Genomic DNA, 24,209 nt, shown 5'->3' on the forward strand with positions numbered 1-24,209 from the left:
AATTTAGACTGCGGAATCTGCCCACTACCGTTCGCAGAATATGATATAAGAACAGGGGGAAGCTGAGTTTCACACAAGTCGCGTTTTCTAAATCCGTGCTGATTCGTCGTCAGAAGCACTTCTGTCTCAGGAACACTTATTATATTCGAACTGAGAATATGTTCAAGAAGTCCGCAGCAGACCGATGTTAAAGATGTCGGCCTGTATATACCTCGCCACGCATCACATCCACCGAAGCTGTGCAACGCTGAGCAAATCTGCGGTCATTGTGGGCCCTATAAAACAAATGAGCATCAATGGCGCCGGCACCGGGAGTCGAACTCGGCTGAGAACAACGGTACATCACTCCCAGCGCCTGAGTCTGTCGTTGTTAATATCTCGCTATCACGAGAATGCAAAAAACAACAGGTCGGCTGCACACTCGGAGGCAGTCGCGCCTAGAGATGCCCTCCCACCTCATTTCCGACGTCACGCAGACGCGTCCCCACGTGGCCTTGGAGGCCCCGGAAGACTCTGCTTGTGCTCCCGGCGCGGCCGGAGATGAAACGCTGCCGTCGCCTAGCAACGGCGCTCTTCCGCACAAAACGCTGTGACGTCACACAGGCGTCCCGCCGCGCCTCGCCCGCCCCGCCCCCTCGCTATAAATAGAGGGTATTTACATGGCGGCCGCCGCTCCCGCCCCCGTTGCCGGTGGAAATTTATTGCCTCCGCTGAGGCGGAGCGGATCCCCGCAGCAGCGGCTGCTTACACACACAGACCGACGTCTGCCGCCGTAATGCGACGCCCCGCCGACAGGCAGCGCTGGCTGCGCCGGCGGCTTTTCCCTCTCCTTCCTGCTGTTTACCTCTGGCAGCAGAAGGCGAAAAAAACAACCGAGCCGTCGCTTCACAGAACGGCCTGTTTATCGGTCGCAGTGCGGAAGAAAATCATTGCTGCAAATAGCGTACCGCGACGATTCAGAACTCTCTGCCGTATCGTCTTGTACCGCAACGCCTACCACATGCAGTGAGTGACGTTAATATTCGTACACTGACATTTTTACTTTGCAGCACCATAAATTTATTCTTAACGAAACAAATAAAAGAAGTTTCTGATGTTTTTCAGCAGAGTCATACAGTATTTTTTAATAGAACACATCGCCATTCGACTGTTTCATTGTTTATTTACGTACTACCCAGCTTTCGGCCTTTTATGCCATCTTCAAGTATTTGATTGTATGTCTTTAACATATACTGCAAGACACTTAACATGTTGTCAAGCCAAAGTTGCCCATAAATTAAGAAAAACATTGGCTCCCCCCTGAAATCCACCCCCCACCCCCCTTCCTTCCTCCAGCTATTGTCCACATTAAACAATACCCAGTCCAAGTAATTAATACGCAAAGTCTTTATGAAGATTTTGAGAGGAGTGAAGACTACAATAAACTTTCAGGTTTACTTAGCTTGCCATGTTGTGGGGACTCCAGTTCTTCTTGTCTGGCCGTCTTATTCTTGAAGCTGAAAATCTCACACCAGGTCCTCGGGGTTGATTTGAACTAAATGAATTCGAAGATCGTTTTTGCAGAATTTTTTTACATAAATATATTTTCTCCCATTTTAGTATATCATATAGTCTTTTGATGTTTCACACTAACAAACCCGAAATTACATTATGCGTACCTATTATACAATAATACGTCCGATCACATCAGAAGCAAGCTTATGACTCTCACGCTCTGCGGAGATAACAGTATTCCAGAGGGTTTACAATCTTTCTTAACAAATGAATTGCTGCTAGTTTTCCTTACATTATTACTTTCCATTATTACTTCATAAATGAATCCAGAAATAAACATAGTAACCAGTACATGATTGCGTAATTAATAACAGAAATTTTAAATGTGCAAATATTTCGTAATTTCAAATGTTTCTGAAACAATAATTTTGACTGTACTTTCAGAACTAGTACTTATCGATTATAACATCGAAACTAAAATATTCTACAAAGTAATTCCTTTTCATGAATTTTAGCTTGAAATATAACATACTGTGTATAAGGTTATATGAAGGTTTTCATAAAAGCAACTGAGATAATATTGACCTGCCCAAACTTCGAACAATAATACTAATACCAACAATTACTATTGATGAAAAGTAATCCTAGAGGAGGATGTCCCGTTACACCTCGAAATGTCACATGTAAAATCACCATCTTGTAACACATCAGTAAATAATCTTGGGAGCATGTCTTATGTAATAAAAACAGGCTTACGTTTGTAAACCTTCTTTTTATCAACGTAAGTCTGCTTTTACTAAATATGACGTGCTCCCAGTATTATTTACTGATGTGTTACAAAATGGTGATTTTACATCTGGCATTTCGGGCGGAGCCAAGATTTTTCTTAACTTATAGCCAACTTTTTAGTAAGCCTTTTTTTACTAAATATTAGGTGCTCCCATGATTATTTACTGACCTGTTACAACATAATGATTCTACGTCTGGCATTTCGTGGGGATCCATTATTTTTCTTGATTTATGGCCATCTTTGAACTGACAGGCTCTTACTTTCTTCGCTGAATGCTCTCAGCTTAATTCTATATTCCTGCATTAGTGAGAATAAGAAAATGGGAACTCGACACCTACGAATTATCATTCCAGTGCCCGCCCCGCCCCGGTCCGACACAAGTTTTCGTATGCCACCAACAGGTAGAACATCTGTATCTCATGCACCTGACGCGAAGTTATTGGCATTCGGCGAATTTATTTCGATCTAATTTCGAACCGCTGTCAATCATCATGAATGTGAATAAACATACGGTGACATTAAGGAGGAAAAGATTGACCGCCAGGACTGGAGACACAAAGGACCTTCTAATACACCAGAAAACTGATGACGATTATGTCCAGAAGGAGAAAAATAGGAACTGTTCTTGCTGTGCATAGCTGCATGCAGTACTTGTAATACTTTTCCTGATTTATGATTCGCCCTGCCTCCAATGAGTTGCGTTAATATTCGAACACTAAGCGATTTTTACTTTGAAGCATCATAACTTCATTCTTAACAAAACAAAAATAAAAATAATCAAGTGTTATATTAAGGTAGACGACCAGTAACTAACAGTATGAACTTTATTTACACACCTCATAACAGTGGTTAAATAATACGATTTAAATAAAACGGCATTCGATTTTCACGTTACTTTAATGTTCCGACAGTTTGCTGTGTACCACTTTTTTGATCGTTCACGCCAAGTTACACAGTATACTCCGAGTTAGAAGGCCGACCGTCCGGCCACACAAAACTAATACCAAATTTGATGCACAACGACTTGTGATTTTTCATAATGCGAAAGGGAAATCATATAGACGAACTGCTGCCATGCTTAATATGAGTAAGAATACTGTGGCAGATATTGTCAGGCGAATGAAAGCTGAGGATCGTATAGACTCTTACCTCAAAGGAACCAACCAAACAAATTGGATGCACCTGACAAGAGGAACATAATACGAAAAATAAACGATGCTACATTCAGTGGGTCCAGATTAGCAAGTGAGCTTCTAAACGGGAGTGGAAAGAAGGTACCTCCTCAAACGATTGCATTGAAAGATAGTGGCTACAAAGGAACAATGGCTACAGAGAAAGCATATGTGAACGAACAGAATCGAAATAAGGGTTTGGACTTTGCTAAAGAGCTTATTACGAAGGAAGAAACATGGTGGAACGACGTAATTATTACTGACAAAAGTAAATTTAATATTTTTGGGTGGATGGACAAAGGACAGTGTGGCGTACAAGAATGCAGAAGTCACATTGTGTGAAGCCGACTGTAGGGTGCCGGCCGTGGTGGCCAAGCGGTTAAAGGCGCTACAGTCTGGAACCGCGCGGCCGCTACGGTCGCAGGTTCGAATCCTGTCTCGGGCATGGATGTGTGTGATGTCCTTAGGTTAGTTCGGTTTAAGTAGTTCTAAGTTCTAGGGGACTGATGACCTTAAAAGTTAAGTCCCATAGTGCTCAGAGCCATTTGAACCATTTGAACTGTAGGGCACAGCGGAGAAGGCAGTGTTCTTGTCTGCGGCTGTACATCCACATTTGGACTAGAAGAATTTGTGTTCATCGACAATATTATGAACAAGTATGTCTTTCTTAAAGTACTAAAAATGTAATTTACTCAAAAATGTTGAACAAATGGGGATAACAAACGTGTTCAAGTTTCACCAGGAGAACGACTCGGAACCTAAGGCTCGCATTGTGCAGAAATATTTGTTGTACAACTGCAATAAAGTCGTAACAACCACCACCTCAGTCACCAGACCTCAACCCTAGATGCGGGTAGAACTAGAGCGATGTATTAGAAAGGCACCAGTATCTTCGAAAGAAACTTTGAAGTATCAATTAAAGAAAAATGTGACGATAAATGTACCGACAATTTAAAAAAGATCATTAGCAATATGCCGCAGTGGTTGAAGGAAGCGATAGAACAGAGTGGCTACCCGAAAAGATATTGGAACGTGTATTTTTCGCAGAGATTTGTCTTGAAATAATTAGTTCCGGAAAGTGTTCCAATATTAAAGTAACTTGAGAATAGGACCAAGTTTTATTAAATTCTATTAGTAAAGAAGTTCATGCTATTATTTACAATGCGTATCTTTATATATATAATTCTACTGTACGTGTGTATATCACTGAACTCGTCCTAAACGGCTGGACCAATCTGAATGAATTTTTTTGTATGCGTTTGGGTGGCGCCATAGATGGTTTAGATTCACAAATCAGCCCGGCAGATGGCGCTGCAGTCGGTATCTAAGTTATTTATCTATACTGCAACTAAACAAAAGTTGAATCGATTTGTATGAATTTTTGTGAATGCATTCAAGAGGGGGCCTGGAAGATTTAGATTCACAAATCAGCCCGGCAGATGCCGCTGCAGTCGGTATCTAGGTTATTTATCTATACTGCAACTAAACGGCTGGATCGACTTGAATGAATTTTTCTGATGAATTTTTGTGTATGCATTTACATTCTTAAATCAGTGCGGTAGGTGGCGTTGCATGTTTTGTGTGCAATATTGAGCGTATTATATTCAGATATAAGTTACGTGCATAGGGTTTCCTTTATTTTTCGACATATTAATTTGAGTGTATTATATTATGTGTGTTTCGTTATTTTGACATTTTAATTTTTTTGTACGGTGTCTTTTGACATTTCAGGTGTCGCATTTCAGTGAATATTAAGTGTATTATATTCACATATAAGTTACGTACGTAAAACAATGCCATTAAAACAATGCCATGTCTTCGGGGAAAAGGAGGAAATATTGATCGACGGACTCGGAATTCACAATTAGTCCAGAACCGCCAGTTAAATAGATCGGCAGAAGATCAATTGACGGACAATGGAAATTTAAGAAACCAGGCTGCAATCAGACGTGCGAATGAAAATCAAGAGCAACGCAGCAAACGCCTTCGAGCTAACGCATTGAGACAAAAAGTGGCCCGTCAACAGGTCAGCGACACATTCAGAACACGTGAACAACAGCGTTTGCAAGTTTATCGCGCATTGACACGTGCATCACTTCTTCGCCTTGCGTTTGGATATGAGTAGGACATCGACTATTCGTCACATTCACAAATTGTAATCGGTGCTATGAACAGACAATGCCAGCACTAAATGGCTCTGAGCACTATGCGACTTAATTTCTGAGGTCATCAGTCGCCTAGAACTTAGAACTAATTAAACCTAATTAACCTAAGGACATCACACACGTCCATGCCCGAGGCAGGATTCGAACCTGCGATCGTAGCGGTCGCTCGGGCCCAGACTGTAGCGCCTAGAACCGCATGGCCACTCCGGCCGGCAATGCCGACACTGTCATGCACTCAAATACAAAGGTGAATCGGCCAGTTTCTGCTACGCGTCTGGAAAAGTTGTATTTCCGCCGTCGAATTCGCCGCCAGAACCATTGAAAACACTGTTGACTGGAGCTACATCTCAATCCAAATTGTGTTTGCGTAAAATTTGCAAATTCAATTCGTGCTCTCAAATGACATCATTTGGAGCAACAAAAATCGTTCAGAATGAGGATGGTCGCAATTTTCAATCAACGTTTAAGTTTCAGGGCCAAGTGTATTATCAAATTGGTTCTTTAATGCCGATGCCTGATACCGAGTCAAAATTTCTGCAAATCTACTTCATGGGTGATGAGGAGCAGCAACTAAACGCATGCTGCCAGTACAACCATATCGAGCAGATGGAGCAGATGGAGGAGCGAGAAACTGTGGCTATTTTAGAAACGTTTTTACAGAATCACAACCAGTTGGTCCAGTTGTTCAATACCGTTTCAAACAGACTGCAAAACGACAATTATACGATCGTCATCAAAGCAGAAAAAGTACCATCTGGGCAGCATGCGAGCCGATATAATGCAATGACCGTAATTGAAGTTGTAGTTGTTATGGTTACCGACGCATTTGAACGTCAAGATATACGAATCCAACGCAGAGATAACACACTGCATACGATTGAAGACAGTCATCGCTCTTACGTCGCTTTGCAATATCCATTGATATTTTGGGAAGGAGAAGATGGATATTATTCAAATATCAAACAAAGAAATCCAGAAACAGGTACAATCTACACACGTCATTACCTAATATTTTATTTTTATTCACAATTAATTACTTTTTGCCTTAATTATATATTTACTTTGCAGGTGCAGAAACCAGCAAGAAAGTGAGCGCAATGAACTTCTACGCATATCAGTTGATGATTCGTGCCAAAGAAGACAATAATATTCTCCGATGCCGCCAGCTGTTTCATCAACATATCGTTGATATGAGTGCGAAAATTGAAAGCGAGCGATTACGATACATCAGTTATAATCAAGCGAAACTTCGAGCTGAGGAATACATTCATTTGCGTGATGCTATTGTTGGTAACGTAGAGGGAATAACTAATATCAACTACATTGGTACTTCATATATTCTTCCATCATCATATATTCGTAGCCCACGTCATATGCAAGAATATATTCAAGACGCCATGACATTTGTGCGCGAGTACGGACGACCAGATTTGTTCATTACATTTACGTGTAATCCAAAATAGGATGAAATTAAAATTGCGTTATTGCCAGTTCAAACTGCAACAGATCGGCATGAAATCACTGCACGTGTCTTCAGACAAAATTTAAAATCGATGATGAACTTGATTATACGTACATTCCTCTGTATTTGGCAAAACTCGTTGCTGGCTGTATTCTTTGAATGGCAAAAACGAGGTTTGCCACACGCGCATATTTTGATTTGGTTGGTCGACAAAATACAATCTGAAGAAATTGACAAAATTATCTCAGCAGAAATTCCGGATCGGAATATCGATCAAGAATTGCATGAGATTGTTACCGCTAACATGATCTATGGTCCATGCGGTGCTATAAACATGACGGCGCCTTGCATGGACAATGGAAAATGTACAAAACGTTTTCCAAAAAATTGTATGAATGAAACAATCTCTAATATTGATGGTTATCCATTGTATCGTCATGGAGACACAGACCATGGTGGTCAATTACGCATGACATACGGTACAACAGTCGACTTTGACAATCACTGGGTGGTTCCGTATTCACCATTGCTGTGTGAAATCTACAAAGCACACATAAACGTTGAGCTCTGCAGTTCGGTGAAGTCCATAAGGGCAGTGATATGGCTGTATTTGCTGTTCACAATGTTAACAAAAACGATGAAATAACACGGTATCAAATGAGCCGATACATCAGCAGCAATGAAGCAGTTTGGCGTATTTTGGGTTTTCCGATACACTAAAGACACCCTGCTGTTATAAATTTGGCCGTGCACCTTGAAAATGGACAGAGTGTTTGTTTCACGGAAGAGACTGCTCTACAACGTGCATCAATTGCCCCAAAAACCACATTAACTGAGTTTTTCGTACTATGCAACTAACCAGGTATTCCCGGTCAATTCGCCAAGACATTAATGTATACTGATGTGCCACATGGAACAAACAGTCAAAAAAGTGGGAGCCACGGAAGCAAGATGTTCCGGTTGAAGGATACAACGTCATATTTATGGAAAATACATTAGGCCGAATATACACAGTCCATCCAAAGCAATGCGAATGTTTCTTCTTGCGTTTATTGTCGGTTAATGTTCCTGGACTGACGTCCTTCTAATACTTGCGAACAGTCAATGGCATTTTGTACGACAGATATCATGATGCGTGTCGCAAATTACATTTGCTGGAAGACGACAACCATTGGGATATTACACTTGCAGATGCAGCATTGAGTTCCTCTCCTCATCAGATTCGCCAGTTATTCACCATATTATTGACGACATGTTTTCCATCTCAAGCTTCTGTCCTCTGGAACAAATGTAAAGATTCCCTGAGCGCCGACATTCTGCATCGCATTTGGATCGCTGATCAAGATCCCAATATTGATTTTTCACCGGAAATATATAATGAGGCGCTAAAGATTGAAGATATTTGCATTTTGATTTCGAATATGCCACTCATTCATTTTGGTATGCCCTCACATAACCGCCCAGCAACAGATATCATTAAGAGCGAGACTCAGCGCGAACAACAGTTCAATGCGGTCTCTTTAACTACTTTCGTTGAAACTAATGAGCAACTTCTCACTGATGAACAAAAGAATGTATACGATTGAATTAATTTGTCAATTGCAGCAGAACAAGCTGGATTCTTTTTTTGACGCACCAGGTGGCACTGGACAAACGTTTCTCATCTCACTTAAATCTTAAATATCTGCGCGCATTCCATCACAGAATCATATTGCGTTAACAATTCCTTCATCAGGTATTGCAGCCACTTTGCTTGATGGCGGACGGACTGCACATTCAGCACTGAAGTTGCCGTTGAACATTCACACAAATCCAGATGCAGTGTGCAACATAAAAAAGCATTCCGGTATGACTACAGTTTTGCAAAAATGCAAGATTATTATCTGAGATGAATGCACTATGGCCCACAAGCATTCACTTGAAACTGTCGATAGGATGATGAAAGATCTAAACAATAACACCAGGCTTTTCGGTGGTGCCTTACTGCTGCTGTCCGGTGGTTTTAGACGGACATTGCCAGACATTCCACGCACTACATATGCGGATGAAATTAACGCATGTATAAAACAATCTTATTTATGACGAAATGTCAGTACATTACGTCTTAACACAAATATATGCGTTCTACTGCAAAACGATCCATTGGCCCTATCATTTTCCAAGCAATTGCTCAACATTGGAAATGGAACAATACCATTTCATGGAGACACACAAAGCATCGAATTGCCAGACAATTTCTGCAACATGGTAAATACGAAAGATGCTTTGATTGAAAGCGTATTTCCATATTTACAAGCTAATTATATTAATAATGCGTGGCTTCATGAATGAGCTATTTTAGGCGCAAAAAATATCGATGTTGACGCTATTAACTTCAAAATACAACAGTCATTGCCCGGCAGTGAGATATTGTTCAAATCTATAGACACTATTACCGATCCTGACGAAGCAGTCAACTAAGTCAACTACCCTGTTGAATTTTTGAATTCGCTGGATTTACCAGGAATGCCCCCATATAAATTGAGGCTAAAAATTGGCTTACCTATCATTTTGCTTCGGAATTTAAATGCACTTAAGCTATGCAACGATACAAGATTAGTCATAAGAAAATTATGGGCAATGTTCTTGAAGCTACAATTTTGAACAGCAAATTTGAAGGTGAAGTTGTTCTCCTGCCACGAATCCCAGTGATCCCTTCAGACTCACCCATTCCATTGAAATGTCTGCAATTTCCAATCCGCTTGGCATTTGCCATGATTATTAATAAGTCACAAGGTCAAACAATGTCGATTTGTGAGTTGGATCTAGAAAATCCGGTCTTTTCACATGGCCAATGATCTGTGGCAAATTCTCGCGTTGGAAAACCGTCAAGTTTATTCATTTATACTCCTCGGGAATAATGAAATTATTATAGTATTTGTCTTTCATCTCATACTTTGTTTAATATCCTAATCGCTTGAAATATCATGCAGGACGTCTGTCGGGTCCGCTAGTTGTAGTATATTTATATATTACATATAGTTGAAAAATAGGTGTACAAAAACACGCGTATATTCGGATGCAACGTCGTGCCAAAATTTCGAAAGAATCGGTGAAGAATTTTCGGAGATTTAAGATATTAAACAAACGAACATTTATATTTTTTATATAGGTACAAACATCCTTTTGTTCAAAATATTATATCTCCTGAAGTTCTTTGCCGATTGTTTTGAAATTTTGACACGACGTTGCATTACAATAGGTGGATGTTTTTACTCACATACTGGAGTGCCTAGTGGTATATATATATTCTGTTTATTGACGAAGCCGTCCAGGTAAAAATAAGCTTCGTCAGTAAACCAAATGCTGCCCACATGCACATCGCCGTCATCAATCCTGTGCACTATATCATTAGCGAATGTCTCTCGTGCAGCAATGGTAGCGGCGCTGAGGGGTTGCCACATTTTAATTTTGTATGGATAGAGGTGTAAACTCTGGCGCATGAGACGATACGTGGACTTTGGCGTCATTTGGACCGCAGCTGCAACACGGCCAACGGAAACCCAAGGCCGCTGTTGGATCACCTGCTGCACTAGCTGCGCGTTGCCCTCTGTGGTTGCCGTACGCGGTCGCCCTACCTTTCCAGCACGTTCATCCATCACGTTCCCAGTCCGTTGAAATTTTTCAAACAGGTCCTTTATTGTATCGCTTTTCGGTCCTTTGGTTACATTAAACCTCCGTTGAAAACTTCGTCTTGTCGCAACAACACTGTGTTCTAGGCGGTGGAATTCCAACACCAGAAAAATTCTCTGTTCTAAGGAATAAACCATGTTGTCTACAGCACACTTGCACGTTGTGAACAGCACACGCTTACAGCAGAAAGACGACGTACAGAATGGCGCACCCACAGACTGCGTTGTCTTCTGTATCTTCCACATCACTTGCAGCGCCATCTGTTGTTGAAAATTGTAACTACTGTAATTTCGAAAGTTTGTCCGCCTGAAAATGTACTGTTGTCCCAAGCATATTGCAACAAACGGTGTATTTCTATCGCTGCTCGTTTAGTTTTTATTGCCGTTTCAAATATACCGGTCATTTTTGAAACACCCTGTATATATATATATCACGTATTCGAATGCAACATTGTGTCAAAACTTCAAAGCAATCGGTGAAGAACTTCCAGAGATATACTAATCTTAAGAAAATTATACTTACACTTTTATTTATACAGATTAGAGTCTCTCACAAATCATCAATACAAAAATTGTCAGAGCTGATTTACCTAGGTGTAGGAATGACTCAGTAGCTGGGCGTCTGGTGATAGGTGCCGTGTCATACGCAAGCGAGGGCAGCCCGTGTGATGTTCATCTGCCACGTAAGTGTTCCGGTACGAGCCAGCAGGTTTCACCTTTGTGTACGGCCGCTTTTGAGGCGACGCCCGGGCCACATTAACTCGTCGCTCAACCCCCGCTCTCCAGGTGGAACCACCGTCCAGCGGCCGACGCAGCGCCGCTTTCCCCACCGCTCGCTGTCTCCCAGCACACTCAGGGTGTCTACTGTCTGTCTGCAGTAATTAGACTGCGCAGGCGATCTCTAAGTTATATCTGCGTCATTCCATGGAAAGCGAAGGTCCTGCGTTGTCTGTGACTCTTCCTGTTCCCTTGTTTAGCGGGAAATCTACACAGCTCGCCTCATCAAACCGTCGTTGCTTTCCATGTTAATACTTCAACGTCAGTTGCACAAATATTACATCCGTAACCACGAAATGATCCATTTAGAAGTTGATGTCACACGAGACACGCACAGTCGCAAGCTTAAAGGTTCAAGAATCCAATCGTAAGAAAAACTGTCCGACACGGAATGGTAAACGAGGATGTCACTTTATGACGATAGACAATAGAGTGAATGGAGTGGTCTGACTAAAATTCTCAAAACTGACTATAAAATGGGCTGACAAACCTCCAACAGCTGAAATGAGGCCACTTCATGTGATACAACACGGATACCACTCATATGATGGATGAGAATATCCTGAAAGGATCTCCTGTACGACTTTCGAGTTTTCTCAGAAAGAACGCTGATATTATTTTTGAGTATACGTTACGGCGCACAGCCACCCTCAGATCTGTCGTAAGAGAAAATGTACAAACATGGCATATACATTACTTATTTTCAAGGAAGATCAGTCATAACAATGTTTCTTCTGAAAAGTTTCTAATAGGTTTGAAATTATGTGAAAAAGTTTTTTGGATGTCACTAAGTTCTCTCATTCTCAAAGACTGGATGAATGTAGTCTGGATCATTTGCACGCTGTGCATTATTCTCCTTGAAGACATATACACAGTTTGAAACTTAAATATCTGACTCGGTGACATTTCACCTGATGGTTATAACTGAAGTGCAGCTTCCTACGAGGCTCCAGTGTGAACTGTAATTATAGTATGGCAGAGAAAGTTGGTAGATATGCTAGTGCATTAATGCGGAACCGATTTACCCTGGACAAAGTTATTTCCAAATTTCGCCACCAGGTGTAAAACTGTCGCTATACGTTGTTTGTATGGCGGTATGACATCAACGCTGTCATTTGACAAGATAAAATGTGAGTCTATCGAGAAGAGAGACTGTGTGCTCTTAGCGAAACTCTTTTATGTAAACCGTAGCCATTGCATTGCTGCACTAAGAGAATATCGCCGACTGAAAGGTCTGATGAGAGGCTCTATGTCATTAAATTGTTAGGAGAAGGTGATAATGAAATTCCAAAACATGGATGAGCTTCGTGTGGCACATAGAGGAGGAAGGCGTCCTATCTCGGTGAAAATTACTGATGCAGTTGCTGTTGCTGCAACTGACCATGCAACACGTGCCCCAGGTAGAAATAGTTTTCGTTCAGTGCCCATCCCATGGGCAACACTACGGAAATTTTTATAGTACCCCTGCAAGATCCAGAAGTTACAGCAACTGGAACCCCATGGTCCGCAGCAACGTTCTGAATTTGCTCTTAGATTTCTGGCAGGGATCGAAGTTAATGACATGTTTCCAGGTAATATTCTATGAAGTGAAGAGGCACATTTTACGCTACAGGCTGCAGTGAATACAAAGAACTGCGAAATTCGAGGTACTGTTAAACTCCGTGTTGTGCACGAAAAACCATTGCATGCACTTTGTGGTGTGGATTCACAAGCACCTTTATTCTCAGTCCATTCTTCTTTGAAGAGGATACTCCCAGAGGACCTGTCCAGCGTACCGTGACATCTGCACATTATCGAGACCTCCTTGTACAGCATGTGACTCATGAATAAGGTTTTCATTCTGCAGCGGAGTGTGCGCTGATATGAAACTTCCTGGCAGATTAAAACTGTGTGCCGGACCGAGACTTGAACTCGGGACCTTTGCCTTCCGCGGGCAAGCGCTCTACCATCTGAGCTACCCAGGCACGACTCACGCCCCGTCCTGACAGCTTTACTTCCGCCAGTACCTCGTCTCCTACTTTACAAACTTCGCAAAAGCTCTTCTGCTCTCACTGTGCACTGAAGTTTATGGATGTTCACCAGGATTTCTTTTTCTGCACACAATAATTCAATAACAGCACGCTGCTTGTAATATGAGGCGTATGTAGACACCATTTTGACGCTGTACTACGGCTCTGCGATCTGCCAGAACGGTTCAAAACTTCACCGGCGCACAGAACGAAAATCAAATGTGAAGCGCCAAGGGGACGTTTGTCTATGTATATTAATGGCTTTTTAAAAGAAAATTAGGGGCATTACTTATTGAACGACTCTCGTTTTTTATTCCAGTGTAAATCGGTTCCGCATTAACACCTTAGCATATCTACAAAGTGTCGTTACCAGACGCTAGTTACAGATCGTACTCGACCTCCTTGAGTAGCTGCACTTTCGTTATAACCACTCGGTGTATCCTAATAATCAGATTACAAAAAAAATTTAATTTTTAAATTCGGTCAATATTTGTCTGAAATGTTGAAAATCGGTGTTTTTTTTCCTGTAGAAACCATTAGACAGGCAACCTTCAACCTCAACCACGTGGCCGCTTTAGGCATTTAGTAGATAGCTTAACAACATGTACCAAAGCAACTTCAGTATATCTTTATAAATATCACCGCATTAGGAAATCGCGTCGCCCTTACAAGGTTGGTAGTAATAAGACAAGGCGACGGCGACAGGGCGAGGTCTGGCACCACTTCGCCAATTCCCGCAGTAATGAAATACGTGACTGGAAGGCGCCGACTGCATTAATTGTACGGGGCGCCTGAGGGAAGGCAGCCCAAATGCCGCTGATGTGTTGCGGGTTGCATCTGGTGGCTCGGCGGGCGCTCCGTCTTCAGCGAGAACAATGGCCGCTCCTGCTGCATAATGGAACGAGGGAATGGAGGCGGTCTGTCCCCCGCTGCTCTACCCCTGTCCTAAGTCTGCCACTGAATCGCTCAGAACGATGTCCTGTTTCTGTGCAATTCAGGGGCTTACAGCACTGAGATGAAATGCATGCTGATGTTCCTACACCAAACACAACACTGCCGTCGAAAAGTGCCACAGCTACTATACGGTCTCCGATTCAAACATTCAGTATGCCCCGTACGTCGTGTAGAATTTAAGAATGTAGCACCAAAGGGGCAGTGGATGTGAGTCCTCGTCTTTATTCAACTGAACTTTATCATAATGCAAGCACAAAATCAACCGCAGCGTAAACCCAAAGGCTCTGTGGTGGCTGAAAGCGTAGGTACACACTAACTCAGTAAGCGTTCTCATCCAACTGATTAGCCACAGATGGCCGGTTACCTGAACCTAACATTAGACAGGAAAAGTAGTGAAATCATTCTTTAACGTGAAAACAAACGGGTTATTTACATTTTTAAAGTTAAATACAGTATACTAATATACAGCAAAATCTTTCACAGAATCATCGTACCACAAATCGACGGGTGCATTAATATATAATTTCTTGGGCAAACAACATAAAGTTGGACGTGGAAGACCTGTGGGGATCTAATACATACGCCACAGAACTTAATGTACTACAACTGTCAATCAGAGATCGTGATGTTGCATAATCACCATGTTCGGATGAACTTCTCGTGCTGAAACTGTGATTTAGAAATCGTGATGGAGCACACAAGCTGCACAAATCAAAAAGAAACACCTAACTTTATTACCTACATAGCATGCAAACAAACATACCGTTAATTATAGGTTCAAATGGTTCAAATGTCTCTGAGCACCATGGGACTTAACATCTGAGGTCATCAGTCCCCTAGACTTAGAACTACGTAAACCTAACGAACCTAAGGACATCACACACATCCATGCCCGAGGCAGGATTCGAACCAGCCACCGCAAGATGCACAGTCGCCATGTTTGGATACACTTCTCGAGTCATTAAAGCTATGGTACTAGAGTTTTTAGATCATTTCCCGTGCTTGCAGAAAACATAATTAATTAAAGATGAAACCGGCTTTTTGCACATACGCAAAAGTATTGTTTTGTTTTAATACCCAAACGTTGTGGCATCCTCAGTGGGTTTTTCATTTATTTCCCTGAAATACTTACAAACAGATTATGTTTAAGTTAGGAAATATGGTATATTGGTTTTTTTTGTTATTTAAATTATGTATGAAATTTACTTTTCATTTTACATTGTGTCTGTTCTGTGGCCGCCAAGCGAAATCAACGAGAGGTCTGAGTTAGTGCACCACGTCATCTGCAAGCACGACGGATATTAAGATATGGTTTGCATTGAATTTTGTTTATAATCCTGTTCAAAAATATTCAAATGTGTGTGAATCTACTGGGACTTAACTGCTAAGGTCATCAGTCCCTAAGCTTACACACTACTTAACCTAAATTATCCTAAGGACAAACGCACACACCCACGTCCGAGGGAGGACTCGAACCTCCGCCGGGACCAGCCGCGCAGTCCATGATTGCAGCGCCTTAGACCGCTCGGCTAATCCTGCGCGGATTTATAATCCTGTACTTCAAATGTATGTTCAAGTAAAAATCATACCATATGCTCGTTTTGTCCCTTGCCATTGTAGTATTTGGCTAGTCCTGAGATGTGACAATTTTGTTTTTGTGCGCCTAGCTGTGGATGGTAAGGCCAAAAACGTCCATATGTCGCGATTTGTAACTGAACATCCATTTGAAATATAGGATTATAAAAAAATTCAATGCAGAAGATATCCTAACATCCCTCATGTTTGCAGGTGTCATTGTGCACTAACTTAGACCTGTCGTTGGTTGCGGTTGGTAACCACAGGACACACGCGATGTAAAATACATGGTAAATTACATATGTCATTTAAATAACAAAAAACTTCGACGTAACATATTTCCTAACCTAAACATAAATTGTATGTACTTATTTCAGGGTAATAAAAGAAAAATCCACTGACGATGCCACAGCTGTGGTGAAACATGTTTGAGTGTTAAAACAAAACAATAATTTTATGTCCATGCATAAAGGCGGAACCATTCTTAATTCAGTTACATTACAAGTTATGTTTACGTGTTACCATCTTTCCTAGACACCCCAATCACTTCGAGGTTTAGCTGTTTCTAAATACTTTAACGCACGTTACAGAAAGAAAAGAAATATTTCGGTTTAACGGTCTGTTTACATTAAAATCATTAAATCTATCATAGGCTCGGGTAAAAGAAGAATGAACCTGGAAATTGGTCGCTTCGTTTTCGTAGGAAACATCTCGACATTATTCTATATTGATCAAGAGAAACAACGGAAAACCGAAAGATGCCCGGATTGTCTGTGTGTGTGTGTGTGTGTGTGTGTGTGTGTGTGTGTGTGTTAAGATGTACTCGTAGCGCTGGCCTTTTAGTAAATACTCTTGTCTTGCGCAAGACCACTTCAGACAGTGGTCGAAACGTGACGACTAGTTTCCCATGAGAGCAGACATTTTACCTCCATGAGTAATGCTGCGTGTAATAGAGAGCTTTTCAAAATTTTACAAACCGCCAAGATGTCTTTGTAGTAATAACGGAGAACTGGAGACTATGTCAACAGTCGTTTCATGTTAATTTGTCTTTTATATGTACAGCTATTTGAACTCAGGTATCATATATTTGTATCGCCATTGTTCCTACTCATTTTCGTTTTGTTTCTTAAATCTGGGTTGCCAGAACATATATTTCTGTCAAACTGCTCTGTGAAATGTTACCCAGCACGTCAAACACCTCTCCTAAACACGTACATGTATGTTTATAATTCTGTCAGAGCACCATTGTTAATTATTAATATTGTTATACGGGGTGTTTCAAAAAGAATATACGTACTACAAAGTATTATTTTGTCCAACCTATCTATTGCTGCACCTCGGCTCGGCTATTGGAGAAACGAATACATAGCCTAGTTTATATTAATAGCTGCTAGATGTCAGTTGTCTTCTGTTTTCCTTGGTAACAGTCTAACCTTCCCCCTCACTTATCGACCTTAATGACAGTGAAAAATTTAACCGCGTGTACCTAATGGAAATTTGGGAAAAGCAATCGTCACCGAAGTTAATCTGTCGGTAAAGAGGGAGGAAAGAGTTACATCTTAATGAAAGGAAAAATGCAAATAAAACTGGTGGAAATTAATTTTGAAAAGGGGTAAAGTTAATAAAGAAAGTAAATGTGCGGTCGTCACGTTAATAATTAATTGGCGCTAATTAGATATTTGAGATTTGGGGGAAATTAAGGTCGCCAGTCCTAAGGACAATTACTATAGTAACTGAAAAATAAAGGTTATTACACATATAATTAGCACTAGAAGCGTGGCAACTGAAGGTTGACACGTGTAGTGTGAAAACTGAAAGTTTGTCAAAAGTAATAAATTCCGCTACACTCTGACTTAATTTAGCAAAAGAATCAATAAAACCGGAAAATCGAAAGTTAATTTAGTGACTGAAGTTAATAGTGAGCTTTCTTTCTGAAGCACATCGAAATTCAGTAAAATACGGTTAGTCTTGGACTACCTCAACAATCATTTCAGAAGCTACTTGAATCTACGCAATTTAGAAATAAGAGATTTAACTTTGAACTTGAATTAAATGATTCTGAACAATTAACAATAGTAAAATTTAGTACGTACCAAGCTGAACTGCAGTTACAGGTAAGCTAAAATACGGTAACAAAACTCGCACTCTTAATTTGTGCTTGTGTAATCTAAATACTGTAGCCAGCTATGAATACCTTAACCGAACTTTGAAATTAAAGCAGTGAAATCGAATGATACTGGCGTTTGAATTTCAGCGACACTCGGGTTCATTCCATAAAGGATGGGACCATGTTTGGTAATGCAATTTGGACAATAAGCAACAAAGGTTCATGCTACGTTGCTGTATTTTTGGTTATGAAAATGGATCAGTTTGGAAAGCTCAGGTCTGCCATACAGTTCTAAAACTTTACGTGCTTCCAGTCTTCCTTGTTGGTTGATTGAAGGTTTGAAGCCGTCGATCGAGGAGGTGGCGACAGTCACTCATTGTCGGCCGTCGCTGTTGCAGAAGCTGGATGTTGGCGCGCCTTCTTCTCGACACGGTCACCAGGCGAAACGGGCTCTTGATGTGCGCCAGCTAATGCTTCCCGTCCGCGACACCGTGTCAGAAACTATCATAGCAAGTAGAGCGCAATTACATGCTGCCCAACCCCGAAAGCGCGGCAACTCGCGGGAGCGTCACACAACCCACCTGCTCCACTGCACCACCCCAGCCAAACTCTCCCCTCTGCCCGCGCTCACGCAACAGAGTTAACACTACCAAAGATACTAAACACTTAGGTTCTCCACACGACCTATCGATGTATTCGTTCGATAGCATAGTTTTCCCTAGGCCAGACCCAGCGTATAAATACAAATAATATTCACAAAACAAACCAACATAAATGCATAAATATATATATACAAACAGTAAAACAATTACAACATATAAAGAGACAGAAATGTCATATCTTCAGGTGACAAAATAAGGAAAAAAATTTGCAGTGCAATAGATGGAAATAGGAGGATATGCATTTCCGACGTTACAACCGTCATATATTTAAAATACCTACTCGAAGCAGAAATCATTTTGTGTTCTCGAGTGCAGTTCCATGATTACAGTGCAAAGACGTTACAGGTTGAGGTACCAAATTGATCCTCCGAATGGGTGGAACATTCGCAGATGGTATCGACAGTTTCTAGATACAGGATGTGTATTTAAAGGAAAGAGTTCTGGCCGCTCTCGTGTTCCTGAAGAAAATGTTGCACACATTCAAACTGCTTTCCAATGTAGTCCTTCAAAATCAACTCGTCGTGCCAGTCGGGAGTTACAGCTTCCTATAAAAATAATTTGGCGTGTTTTGAGACATCGATTGGTTACGAAGCCGTACAAGTTACAGCTGTTACAAGCTCTGCGTTCTGATGACAAACGCAAACGTGTGGTATTTTGTAAGGAGTTTCTTGATACTACTGACAATGATAGCACTTTCGTACAACGCATCGTGTTCAGTGATGAAGCGACTTTCCATGTCAGTGGTCTGGTAAACAAAAGCAATGTTCGAATATGGGGCCTGCAGAACCCACATGCAGCCATTGAACATGTACGAGATTCGCCCAAAGTCAATGTGTTTTGTGCGAATCCCGATCATCTGTTTACGGCCCATTCTTCTTTGATGGAAACACGGTATCTCGCTATATTACAAAACTAGTTGTTTCCAAGGCTGCACGAAGACAACTTCATTTTTCAACAAGACGGGTCACCCCCTTACTGGAGTCGCCAAGTGCGTGAATATCTGAATTAAAGTCTACCGAATCATTGGATTGGTCGTAAAGGAGCTGGCGACTTAGCATGTCTCAGCTAGACTCCATGGTCACCGGATTTGACACCCTCTGACTTCTTGCTGTGGGGCGGCGTTAAAGACAACGTTTATGTATCACCACTCACACAGAACATGGAAGAGTTGAAGAACCGGATCCGTAGTGCCATAACATCAGGACGAAGGACATGCTTGCCCGAGTATGGGAGGAATTTGAGTATCAATGTGACATCGTTCGTGTCGCTGATGGAGGACATATTGAACAGCTGTAATCTGGACTTGAGAGGTTCGTAAATATGTGTGTAAAGTTTCATATTCGTATGTCTTAAGGTTTTATAAATATATGCATTCGAAATATATATATTCTTTCTGAAACACCTCATATTTTTCCGCCATCTTTTCCTCTAAATTAACCAAACATATTTTTGAAAATTTTTCGATATCCTGCAGTTATGTCAATCAATAACGGGTTTAAAAAGCTTTTATTAAACTTTTATTTGTATGTTCACGTATTATATCATCAATTCGTGTTTATTGTATGTACATTATTTATCCTCTGTCTGGATAAATTGTCGTTTGATATCGAAGGCCAAATCCCCCCCCCCCCTGACTGCCTACGTCACGTGAGTAGTTTTAACTACTGTAATTACTGTTGCCCCATAGCCAAAAGGTAAGGTAAGGCTGCACGAAAAAGTAAGCATGTGGCTGTCCGGATCTCTACGTACGTATAATCTACAAGACAAATGGCATGATTTATAATCAAGGGCATACATTAGTTGTTTCACAGTTTAGGTGTAGAAGATCTAAATTAATTGTTAAATATTATAGAAACTGTAAATATGCGTCCATCGTGATATATTGCTTACATTAAGGAAATGAGTTTACGTTACTTAGTTCATAGTTCTTATACAGAAGACGCCAACGGTTCTGCAAAGATGCGGGTACTACCGTGAAACGCAGGTACGTTAAGGGTTTGGAGATTTTTGAGGTACACGCACCTGATGTTGATAGTGTGGGCTAGAATATCCAACTGCTTTTCTGGTAACTGGTCCACTTCCACATCATGGAACATGTGAAAATACTGTAATCAGTCACATATAATGGGCTTGTAGCTAATGGCAGTGGCTTTTGTTTGAGAAAATACCTACAAAAAAAGACGTAGGATGAAGAATTATCCGAATGGGACGGAAATCGGCAGACGTGATGTACCATACATGTACAATAAACAGATGATTAGTTTCATTAAAATTGGACGGGTTATTCAAGGGGAAAAGCTTCACTTATTGAGAAAGTCAATAACGCGTTGGTCCACCTCTGTCCCTTATGCAAGCAGTTATTAGGCTTGGCATTGACAGGTAGAGATGTTGGATGTCCTCCTGAGGGATATGGTGCCAAGTTCTGCCCAACTGGCGCTTTAGATAGTCAAAATCCCGATTCAATTGGAGGGCCCTGCCCATAATCATCCAAATGTTCTCTCGGGCGCTGAGAACCACGCAGTTGAGCGCCCCACAAACCAAACATCATCATCATCCAAATGTTCTCAATTGGGGAGAGATCTGGCGCCCTTCGTGGCCAAGGTAGGATTTGGCAAGGACGAAGACGAGCAGGAAAAACTCTCTCCGTGTGCGGTCGGGCATTATCTTGCTGAAACGTAAGACCAAAATGGCTTCCCATTATGGGCAACAAAAACCGGGCGTAGAACATCGTCTCCCTCTTTTGTTGCACTTCATTTATTGTAGAAAATTTCTATAAGGAAAGGAGTTGCGGATTGCAACGACGACCCGCCATGACTTTCCTGACTGCGGTGCCTAGAAACCAACGTCAATGCGAAAAATGATCCGAAACACTTAGGCAGTTAGTTGCATATTGCGTATTTCTGATGTCGGTAAGAGAAGCAATAGGACCACAACACAAACAGCGACTCTTTTAAATTTAGACATGAAAGACAGCTGCAGATTGTCGCAATAGACATATTTCGTTCTGTGTGCCGGCAGGATCCGCGCTTCAACAGCGAGATAGACCTGCGGACGGGCTACAAGACGAACCTCATCCTGTCGATGCCCATCTGCAACTACGAGGGTGACGTCATCGGCGTCGCGCAGATCATCAACAAGACCAACGGCACCCAGGAGTTCACCCCGCGGGATGTCGAGGTGAGCACCGCAGCCTCCACCGTAATCACCCTAGAGCAACTATCATTTATTCGCAAGCGTCGCACTATAGCACAGCAACTACCAAACAGCCAAAGTGAGCGATGTGGCGCAACTGTTAGTACACTGGACTCGCATTCGGGGGGACGACGGTTCAAACACGTGTCCCACCATCCGAAATTAGGTTTTGCGTGGTTTTCTTAACCATTCGAACCTAGGTTTTGCGTGGTTTCCTTAACCATTCGAACTTAGGTTTTGCGTGGTTTCTTTAACCATTCGAACTTAGGTTTTGCGTGGTTTTCTTACATTGCTCCAGGTAAATGCCGGGGTGATGCTTTTGAGAGGGCCTGCCAAGTTCCTATCCCATCCTTGAGTCATTCTGAGCGTGTCTTCCTTTTCTAATGACTTCCATGACGGGATGTTAAAGTCTAATCTTCGTTCATTCCAAGCAGCCAACGGTACCTTAGGTGGTCAACATGACGCTAATATCAGGCGTTCCAAACAATTTTTCCGAGGTACCACCATACCACCCGCATTCTACATCTACATCCATACTCCGCAAGCCACCTGACGGTGTCTGGCGGAGGGTACCTTGAGTACCTCTATCGGTTCTCCCTTCTATTCCAGTATCCTATTGTTCGTGGAAAGGATTGTCGGTATGCCTCTGTGTGGGCTCTAATCTCTCTGATTTTATACTCATGGTCTCTTCGCGAGATATACGTAGGAGGGAGCAATATACTGCTTGACTCCTCGGTGAAGGTATGTTCTCGAAACTTCAACAAAAGCCCGTACAGAGCTACTGAGCGTCTCTCCTGCAGAGTCTTCCACTGGAGTCTATCTATCATCTCCGTAACGCTTTCGCGATTACTAAATGATCCTGTAACGAAGCGCGCTGCTCTCCGTTGGATCTTCTCTATCTCTTCTATCAACCCTATATGGTACGAATCCCCCAACGGTGAGCAGTATTCAAACAGTGGACGAACAAGTGTACTATAACCTACTTCCTTTGTTTTCGGATTGCATTTCCTTAGGATTCTTACAATGAATTTCAGTCGGGCATCTGATTTACCGACGATCAACTTTATATGATTCCCACGCCTACTGCTGTTAGAGGGCTCTTACACGCAATGTTTCTCCAGATGAATAGGAACGGACGAACCACGTGTGGCATGACCTGCCTCATGCACTCCACACATAATCTTCATAGGTCATTCCTCCATCCCAACCGACACCCTACACGAGCGTCTTCAAACTAAATTGCGTGCCTATGGAATATCGCCTCAATAGTAGTACTGGACAGTGATTTCCTGTCGGAAAGGTCGCAGTTCATAGTAACAGACGGAAAGTCATTTATTAAAACAGAAGTAATATTCGGCATTCCGGAAGAAAGTGTTATAGGCCCTCTATTGTCCCTGATATATATTAACGACGCAGGAGACAATCTGAGCAGCCCTCTTAGATTGTTTGCAGGTGACACCGTCATTTATCGTCTTGTAAAGTCATCACATGACCAAAATGAATTGTAAAATGATTTAGATATCTGTATGGTGCGAAAAATGGTAGTTGAACTTGAATAAAGAAAAGTGTGAAGTTATTCACATGAGTACTAAAAGAAATCCGCTAAATTTGGATTACGCGATAAGCCACACAAATCTGAAGGCTGTTAATTCAACTAAATATTAGGGATTACAACTACAAGTAACTTAGAATGAGATTTTCACTCTGCAGCGGAGTGTGCGCTGATATGAAACTTCCTGGCAGATTAAAACTGTGTGCCCGACCGAGACTCGAACTCGGGACCTTTGCCTTTCGCGGGCAAGTGCTCTACCATCTGAGCTACCGAAGCACGACTCACGTCCGGTACTCACACCTTTACTTCTGCCAGTACCTCGTCTCCTACCTTCCAAACTTTACAGAAGCTCTCCTGCGAACCTTGCAGAACTAGCACTCCTGAAAGAAAGGATATTGCGGAGACATGGCTTAGCCACAGCCTGGGGGATGTTTCCAGAATGAGAGTGCTAGTTCTGCAAGGTTCGCAGGAGAGCTTCTGTAAAGTTTGGAAGGTAGGAGACGAGGTACTGGCAGAAGTAAAGGTGTGAGTACCGGACGTGAGTCGTGCTTCGGTAGCTCAGATGGTAGAGCACTTGCCCGCGAAAGGCAAAGGTCCCGAGTTCGAGTCTCGGTCGGGCACACAGTT

At 41.9% G+C, this 24,209-nt stretch overlaps 1 protein-coding gene across 1 annotated transcript in view; it reads left to right on the plus strand.

Moving 5' to 3' along the window:
* The window catches only part of LOC126176335 (cGMP-specific 3',5'-cyclic phosphodiesterase), a gene marked incomplete at its 3' end in the record, with an annotated part of 587,168 nt that overhangs the window by 188,727 nt on the left and 374,232 nt on the right, over positions 1 to 24,209 (plus strand). Inside the window, exon 4 of the mRNA XM_049923487.1 lies at positions 21,857 to 22,015. Within this exon, the coding sequence (XP_049779444.1) occupies positions 21,857 to 22,015 (159 nt within the window). The remainder of the gene's footprint in view (positions 1 to 21,856; positions 22,016 to 24,209) is intronic.

This window comes from Schistocerca cancellata, chromosome 3 (assembly GCF_023864275.1).
Source record: "Schistocerca cancellata isolate TAMUIC-IGC-003103 chromosome 3, iqSchCanc2.1, whole genome shotgun sequence".
Taxonomy (NCBI): domain Eukaryota; kingdom Metazoa; phylum Arthropoda; class Insecta; order Orthoptera; family Acrididae; genus Schistocerca; species Schistocerca cancellata.